The sequence below is a fragment of the Rhinichthys klamathensis genome, unplaced genomic scaffold, assembly GCF_029890125.1.
Source record: "Rhinichthys klamathensis goyatoka isolate OS25496 unplaced genomic scaffold, OSU_Roscu_1.1 h1tg000176l_1, whole genome shotgun sequence".
NCBI classification, from domain to species: Eukaryota; Metazoa; Chordata; class Actinopteri; order Cypriniformes; family Leuciscidae; genus Rhinichthys; species Rhinichthys klamathensis.
In genome coordinates this window covers 2,570,992-2,580,509 of record NW_026606705.1, presented here as the reverse complement: position 1 = coordinate 2,580,509, position 9,518 = coordinate 2,570,992, and the positions used below count along the sequence as shown (strand labels likewise).

The 9,518-nt window shown below is 39.1% G+C and overlaps 1 protein-coding gene across 1 annotated transcript; it reads left to right on the top strand.

Moving 5' to 3' along the window:
- The first annotated feature begins 6,278 nt into the window (after nucleotides 1–6,278).
- LOC130092440 (uncharacterized) lies at nucleotides 6,279–7,158 on the top strand. The gene has a single exon (XM_056260299.1). The coding sequence runs from the start codon at nucleotides 6,361–6,363 to the stop codon at nucleotides 7,096–7,098; it is 738 nt and encodes a 245-aa protein (XP_056116274.1). The 5' UTR covers nucleotides 6,279–6,360; the 3' UTR covers nucleotides 7,099–7,158.
- Nucleotides 7,159–9,518: the final 2,360 nt, after the last annotated feature.

The window sequence follows — 9,518 nt, the reverse complement described above, 5'->3', positions numbered from 1 at the left end:
CTTTGTTTAAATATTTGATTTGATTACATTAATGTTTAAGTTGAGATTTACAAGAAATATTTTATTGATACTGTGTAAAGGGAATACTGCTGGTATAAAAGCACCTTATTTGTTTAAAGTTTTTGCAAACCACATGTTATTGCACTTTTGTAGCAGTACATTTAAATCAAAAGTGCGCAATACACTACTTTAGAACTCATTATTCAATTTTGCGCGTAACAATGCGATTAATCGCGATTAATCGCAAGAAAATCATGCGATTAATCGCGATTAAATTTTTTAATCGTTGCCCGGCACTAATATATATATATATATATATATATATATATACACTACCGTTCAAAAGTTTGGGGTCAGTGAGAATTTTATTTTTATTTTTTGGAGGAAAGAAATCAATACTTTTATTTATCAAGGAATAATTAATTTGATCGAAAGTGACAGTAAAGACATTTATAATGTTACAAAAGATTCTAACCCTAACCCTATTAATCAAAGAATCCTAAAAAAAAAAAAAAAAAACTGTACAACTGACAGACCAACAACTGTTTCAACATTGATAATAATAATAAATGTTTCTTGAGCATCAAATCCTCATATTATACTGATTTGTGAAGGACACTGAAGACACTGACACTGGTGATGCTGAAAATTCAGCTTTGATCACAGGAATAAATTACACTTTACTATATATTCACACAGAAAACAGCTGATTTACACTGGAATAATATTTAATACTATAACTGATTTTTGTTGTATTTTTAATCAAATAAGCGCAGCCATGGTTAGCAGAAGAGAATTCTTTTAAAAGTATTTAAAATCGTACCGACCCCAAACTTTTGAACGGTAGTGTGTATATATATATACAAACAATCAAAATATAAATGAAAGCCAAAAGCACATTTTTAGTCACACCTTTTAGCCATCCACATACCATTTTTAGCCATCCACCGCGGTAAAAATAAACCAGTCGCATTTCAAAGTCGTTCGCGAAACGACCGCCAGGTGGCGCAAAGGGACATTTAGCAAAACGTAAGTGGGGCTAATGTCTGTAGCCTAAGGATGAAATACTACAAGTTATGGTAATTTCCAAATAAGCCTACAACAAACATTTATAGCCTACTCCGTAATTGTTGGTCATACAGATACGATATAATCTTTTAAAACTGTAAAAGGCTAAAGTATAGGCCTACACTCACAGGCTAAATGAAAAAATCGCTCATGTGAGAAAAAAACTTTTGGGTATTCTTCAGTGAGAAAATTCATAGCCGAGCGGTAGAACTTACGGTTCAACATCAAGATGACACGGGTTCAAATCCCGCACAAACAAGGTCTGCTGTAAATATTATATTTATTTAGATTTGTCTAGCTCTAAAACTCTGTTACACCATACAGTTTTTTTTGCTTATATTTATAAAATACAATTATCATGCATTTCCATTTTACACTAAGGAACAAAATAGTATCCAACAGAACGACTTTGCATCTGTATAATAATAGGCTACCAATCGTAATGTCAAAAGCAGTTCTGTAAAAAAAATAATTATATATAGCCTATATATGTATATATACACTCACCGGCCACTTTATTAGGTACCCCATGCTAGTAACGGGTTGGACCCCCTTTTGCCTTCAGAACTGCCTCATTTCTTCGTGGCATAGATTCAACAAGGTGCTGGAAGCATTCCTCAGGGAGTTTGGTCCATATTGACATGATGGCATCACACAGTTGCCGCAGATTTGTCGGCTGCACATCCATGATGCGAATCTCCCGTTCCACCACATCCCAAAGATGTTCTATTGGGTTGAGATCTGGTGACTGTGGAGGCCATTTTAGTACAGTGAACTCATTGTCATGTTCAAGAAACCAATTTGAAATGATTAGAGCTTTGTGACATGGTGGAAGTAGCCATCAGAGGATGGGTACATGGTGGCCATAAAGGGATGACATGGTCAGAAACAATGCTCAGGTAGGCCGTGGCATTTAAACGATGCCCAATTGGCACTAAGGGGCCTAAAGTGTGCCAGGAAAACATCCCCCACACCATTACACCACCACCACCAGCCTGCACAGTGGTAACAAGGCATGATGGTTCCATGTTCTCATTCTGTTTACGCCAAATTCTGACTCTAACATCTGAATGTCTCAACAGAAATCGAGACTCATCAGACCAGGCAACATTTTTCCAGTCTTCAACTGTTCAATTTTGGTGAGCTCTTGCAAATTGTAGCCTCTTTTTCCTATTTGTAGTGGAGATGAGTGGTACCCGGTGGAGTCTTCTGCTGTTGTAGCCCATCCGCCTCAAGGTTGTGCGTGTTGTGGCTTCACAAATGCTTTGCTGCATACCTCGGTTGTAACGAGTGGTTATTTCAGTCACTGTTGCCCTTCTATCAGCTCGAACCAGTCTGGCCATTCTCCTCTGACCTCTGGCATCAACAATGCATTTCCGCCCACAGAACTGCCGCTAAACCCTAGAGATGGTTGTGCGTGAAAATCCCAGTAGATTAGCAGTTTCTGAAATACTCAGATCAGCCCTTCTGGCACCAACAATCATGCCACGTTCAAAGTCACTCAAATCAACTTTCTTCCCCATACTGATGCTTGGTTTGAACTGCAGGAGATTGTCTTGACCATGTCTACATGCCTAAATGCACTGAGTTGCCGCCATGTGATTGGCTGCTTAGAAATTAAGTGTTAACGAGCAGTTGGACAGGTGTACCTAATAAAGTGGCCGGTGAGTGTATATATATATATAAAAAATGAATAATATATATATATATATATTTTTTTTTTTCAGGGCTGCCAACTCTCACGCACTGAGCTTGAGAGTACTCACGCAATTGACCCAAATCTCACGCTCTCACGCCACACCCCCGATTTCTCACGCTGAAGTGTCAACCCGGTCGGTCAAATTCCTAAAAGATATAGTTTATCTATAGATCTACCTGTTGAGCCACTCGTGATCGACTAGTTATACCGCAAATTAGTTAAAATATCCCGTAATCTATCTAGAGCGAGCGTGCATGCGAGACAGATATTGTGCTCCAAACCATGCGCGCGCATGGCAGAGAGGTCTGTTCCCTACAACCTAGAGTTTTTAAAAACATGGTTTTAAGTAAAGCGTGATTTGCCAGGGGGGACTAGGATTTCCTTCTGGTCTAAACATCCCTGCTTCTGCTGAATTATTTTAATCCCCCCCGTAATTTTTTGGTCATACAGATAAGAGTAGCCTAGCTTATCGTTCAAAACTGTAAACTTGTATTCATATAGGCTATTGACAAAAACAGTATATCTGTAGTCTCTGTCTTCGGGAACTGCGCGTTACAAAAAATGAACCGAAAGCCACTTCAGCTCAGTCACGATAAGAAATCGGCTACGTCTAAAGCCTTTAAATGTCTAAATATTTAGGCTAATAAATGTTATCTGATTGTGTAGGCTAATCCATATGAAAACGAGAGGTACAGAGGATCTACTCAAACATGCAATGTAAGCGCTTCCCAATGAGAAAATGACAAGACAAGGGTGAAAATCTCGCTCTAATTAAATGTAGGCTAAATCGCCCTGAATTCAAATGTAAAAACAGATCAAATAAAATGTTGCGATATTGTTTCATTTAAGTTCATAATTATTCTATAAATGTTATTTAATTTAGCAGCATTACCACGAAGCACCGTGTTTCGATATTTATTTGAATAATACAAAATAAAATTAAAACTTAATTCACAAATTGCATGCCTTGTAAGGATCCAAAGATCCCTGTATAATTTAATATTGAGTTGAACATTTTGTTCATGACAACAAATTAACATGCGTTTTTTCAGATTATATTTAGTTTTGCTTGGAAAAAGCTGGCCTAAACCAGTTTTATTTCATCAATTATTGAAATAATGAAATATTTAGTAATAAACTTTCATGACAGAAATATCACTAGGCTACATGTAACTTAAATCATTTAATTCCTTCATTATCAACACTGTCTAGAATAGCGATTTAAGTGTGAATTGCGACTTCTCTTTGTGTTAAGTCAGCCTCAGACTCCGATAGCCTGTGGGGGGGTTGGAGGGACAGTTGCTGGACAAAGGTGTTAATGTTCCTCTTTCATATGGAGAGTGTCGGATAGCCAGCCTGATGAGCAGGCAAAATTATTGTAAGGATAAATCTGTGTCCAAATGTAGACCCCATATCTTATTAAATTATAAATATTGTAGTTTATTTATTGTAGCCTATTTAAAGTTTTTTTCACACAAAATTTCAATTGAAGTTATTGTAAGGTGAATTCAACAAGGCATGCTGTGTCTTTGAAGCAACAATTAAAGGTTAAATATTTTTTTCGTGATTTGTATGGCTGACACGCAGCGACATATACAGTATTATCAGCTGTATGATGTGTTTTACCCTGAAATGTTTAATTTCGAGAGAGAGACGCGCGCGCAGCGAAGGAGACTAAATAAACTTGTTAAAAAGAGATCCAGCGCGAGAGAGGCAAAGAGAAACGCATGTTTTAAATTTAATTATGTTTATTTGGACAATTTTCGTTTTGTACTGTTTTAATTGTTTAATTTAGCTGTAATTTCTTTGGCAATACATATTTAAAATGTCGCAAGAATAAGATTAGCCTAGTGTTTCTTATTTTGCATCGCAAAAGAAATAAACTCTAAACCCGATGCAACCCTGTTTTAAATTAAAAAATTTAAACCTTGAAATGTTCGAACTTGGTTTCAAACTTAAGTAATTTTAGTGTTCTTTTACATTACACAATAATTTAGCAGACTAAAGACGAGCTTTCTTCATTTTCATTTTCTGATGCAATCGGCTGACAATCTTCCTTCATCAGTTTTTGTCGTTTGTGCAGCGGCTGCGGTTCTACAGGAATGTAGCAAATTTATGTTGTAATGATAATCAAACAAAACTCTTGACTTTAAATAAGTAAACAGATATAAACAGTTACCTATTTAAGCATCAAGGTGGGAAAATATAAACGCTGTAGGACAACATCGGTTAACAACATGTAGGCCTATGCTACATTGAGATTCGATCTCGGGTGGATTGAAGCTCCTCGAAGCTCGTGTTGTTGCGTTGATCACTGAGCTACCGTCTGTACGCTGATAAAGTTGTAAAGCCTCATTGATGTAGCCTAAATGTTTTTATTGCAATGTTTTATGTTGAAATGTTTTCATTATTTATTCCATTACATTTCAGCAGCCTAATTTCAGTATTGTGATTATGAATTATTTTAACTACGTTTCACTTGTTGAATTCTTCTGCTACCAGCTTTCAATCGCTCTGAATCAGCGCGGTGCGGCAGCAGATTACGCATTAGAGAGAATAAACCGGAATAAACGAACACTTTTCAGAGTCTATGATTGTAGCGCCTCTTAGCGGTAAAAGGCAGCAAATACACCACACATTTTACCGCCGCGGTGGAACAACTGATGTGGGCATTGTCATGGCTTGCCTCGACATCTGCGTTTGAATAGCGCGCGTCCTCCGTGGGCGTGTCAGATTAACGTGTAATGAAGTGTAATGAGCTGGGGAAAAAAATACTGACAGCACTCTCTTTTCATACAGATTGCATAAACTGAGAATATTTGTTTTTTATATAAATTACTTCATTTAAAAGAAGAGAATTCAAGCTTCATAAAGAAAAATCTCTCGTGCCTGTGTGACAAGTAATCGCGGAGTTACAGTTAATCTTAGGATGCGTTTCAGAATGGACTTCACTGACAGAGAGAACGCAGAACTCGCATCATGTTTGTTTTTCTTTATTTGGTGAAAAGCACAACACTTTGTTTTTATTGTGAGTATCCACAAAAAAAATAGAAACTTAACAGGATCTAATGATGTATAACACTTAAATGTAAGATCAAAATCAACCGAGTATTTTGAGTCTCTTTTGCTACTGATAAGAAAAAAAGCGAGACAATCGCGCCGGCGCGTTAGCCGACCCCAGGGGGTTAAATACTGATACAGGCAAATTATCAGTGCTGGTACTACTCGACCTCAGTGCTGCATTTGACACTGTCGATCACAACATACTTCTTGACAGGCTGGAAAACTGGGTGGGGCTTTCTGGGATAGTCCTAAAATGGTTCAGGTCATACTTAGAAGGGAGAGGTTATTATGTGAGTATAGGAGACCATAAGTCTGAATGGACACCCATGACATGCGGAGTCCCTCAAGGCTCAATTCTTGCACCACTCCTATTCAACCTGTATATGCTCCCAATGAGCCAAATAATGAGAAAGAACCGAATCTCTTACCACAGCTATGCAGACGACAGACAGCTCTACTTAGCCCTATCGCCTAACGACTACAGCCCCATTGACTCCCTGTGCCAATGCATTGATGAAGTAAACGGTTGGATGTGCCAAAACTTTCTTCAGTTAAACAAAGACAAAACTGAAGTCATTACGTTTGGAAACAAAGATGAAGTTCTCAAGGTGAATGCATACCTTGACGCTAGGGGTCTAACAACTAAAAATCAAGTCAGGAATCTTGGTGTGTCTCTAGAGTCAGACCTTAGTTTCAGTAGTCATGTCAAAGCAATAACTAAATCAGCATACTATCATTTGAAAAATATTGCAAGAATTAGATGCTTTGTTTCCAGTCAAGACTTAGAGAAACTTGTGCATGCTTTCATTACCAGCAGGGTGGATTATTGTAATGGACTCCTCACTGGCCTTCCTAAAAAGACCATAAGACAGTTGCAGCTTATACAGAACGCTGCTGCCAGGATTCTGAGCAGAACCAGAAAATGTGAACATATCACACCAGTCCTCAGGTCTTTACACTGGCTCCCTGTTACATTTAGGATTGATTTTAAAGTATTATTACTGGTATATAAATCATTCAATGGGCTAGGACCTCAATATATTGCAGATATGCTCACTGAATATAAACCCAACAGATCACTCAGATCATTAGGATCACATCAGTTAGAAATACCAAGGGTTCACTCTAAGCATGGAGAGTCTGCTTTTAGCTATTATGCCTGCCGCAGCTGGAACCAGCTTCCAGAAGAGATCAGATGTGCTCCTACAGTAGTCACATTCAAAGCCAGACTCAAAACACATCTGTTTAGCTATGCATTTACTGAATGAGCACTGTGCCAATGTTCGTCCGACTGTTTTTACTGTACTTTATTTTATTTTTTATTCTAAACTGTTTTAATTATTTCCTCCTATGTAAAGCACTTTGAATTACCACTGTGTATGAAATGTGCTATATAAATAAACTTGCCTTGCCTTGCTTTGCCTGGTGCTTTTTCAGTATGCGTGCAATAGTCGGCAAACTTATGGATCCCACATTGTTGAACATGTCTTCATTGTCCAAGATATGCTGGCGAATTTCTGTAAGGCGAATATCATTTCTGGCCCGAACCAAATCGACCACAGCCTGCTCTTGTTGGTCAGTCAGAATTTTGCCTCTGCCTCCACTATTTGGCCTGGTCACAATTCTACAGGGAACATTAGAGTATGAACACACTTGGTCACATCACCTATTCTGTGATACACATTGGTATGCAGTCATTTAACAATTGAGAGTAGCATAAAGTTTAGTGCATGCTGATAACTTACCGGTTCTCATTGCGGAAAGTTCTGATTATTGAGGCCACGGTTGACCTTCTGAGGTTTGGTTGTATCATTGTAGCCGCCCCAGCCATTGTCATGCCATGATTTATGACATGGTCTACAACTATTGCCCGAATTTCATTGGACACTCTATGCTGTTGCTGCCGCTGTCTTGGTCCGTGGCCTTGTCCTCTACCACGTTCCCCCACACCTCTCAAACGAGGCCCACGACCACCTCTCAAAAGTGGTGCCTGTCCTCTACCACGTTCCCCACACCTCTCAAACGAGGCCCACGACCACCTCTCTAAAGTGGTGCCTGTCCTCTACCACGTTCCCCACACCTCTCAAACGAGGCCCACAACCACCTCTCAAAAGTGGTGCCTGTCCTCTACCACGTTCCCCCACACCTCTCAAACGAGGCCCACGACCACCTCTCAAAAGTGGTGCCTGTCCTCTACCACGTTCCCCCACACCTCTCAAACGAGGCCCACGACCACCTCTCAAAAGTGGTGCCTGTCCTCTACCACGTTCCCCCACACCTCTCAAACAAGGCCCACGACCACCTCTCAAAAGTGGTGCCTGTCCCCTGCCATTCCTTTGACCAACACGTCTTCCTCGTCTTCCTCCCACCACTGCTTGACCTCCATTGTGACCTGGATCACCCGCTGGCTCCATGTTACGTATCACTATGCTCTTGCAATTGGATCCCAATCAACTCTTTATATACTCATTCCACAATGTGCACTCAATCATCAGTAACGAGTTGGCAGAATTGGACAAGCAATTACAAGGGCCTGCATCTATACAGTGTAGTACTGTCAATACTGTAAATAGTCTGAAAAGGTGGTACAGTATTTTAGGACCATAGACACAGTGTCTGATTACTGTAAGCATTACAGTATGATAAAACATTAGGCTACATCCATGGATATTGTAGTCTAATTGGTTCATGCTCCACGGTAATTGGTGATAATGAATCTCATTATCTTGAAACGTTCATGATTTACTGTAAACATGGAAGGTTGTTTGTTTGTTTCCATACAACTATGCATTAAGAGTAATGCAAAAGGTACTTATCATTTTGAGCAGTTGTATCAATTGATAGTTAGATCATTGTAAGGAAATGAATAGACACTCATTTGAAATGTAATGTGTGAATTGCATTTTGAAATAGTAGAACTTTGATGTTAAGTTGTATCATATTGAACAGGTGATTTTTGTTGAATGAACAAATGATCTAAGTTTTATGTGTATTGTATCCAAGCAATTGAGAAAAGGGTTAGAGTTTTAAAAAATGTGCATTTTGATCATTGGTTGTGAGTTTTGTGTCTAGAGTTGTGAAAAATGACATCAAGGTTCTGAAAATAGTAGCAAAGTGACTGTAAAAAACTGTAGGTCTCAGAAGGGTGCTCGCGAACGCCCCCTTTGCGGTCGATTTATCCCCTCGATGCGCACTTTTGCCGACTAGCAGACTTCTTCCCGACAGTCAAAGTGGCGTTACGTCACGAATGTGCGGTCTCAGAAGAAGACCTCGAGTGTTTAGGGTGTCATTTGGGACAGGGCCTATCACTTGTTTGTGCTTTTTCTTCTCCTGTGTTTTGATCAGGAGATTCGGGACTCTTTCAGAAGATGTGTAAATAGCGCCCCCTAGCGTATAACAATGAAAACACGGATAGCCAGTAAATCCAGTCAGATATTACAGTTTTTTACAGTCGCTAGGACACATTTCTTAATACTTAGGTCACTTTTTCAAAACTCTTCACACAGTGAGCACAACAGAAGTATATGTGGGCTAAACTGTGGATCCTTTATCATTGCTTTGGCACAAAATGCATTCAATGACTACATCTTTCAAATGACATTAATTCTTTTCTCACTTCGACACAACAACCGCCAAAACTCTGTGTACCTACAGGTCAATTTGCACATGCTTACATACTGTTTTCAAA

Bases quoted from the DNA above. Each gene is read 5' to 3' on its own strand.
- LOC130092440 (XM_056260299.1), top strand. From the start codon at position 6,361: ATGTGCCAAAACTTTCTTCAGTTAAACAAAGACAAAACTGAAGTCATT.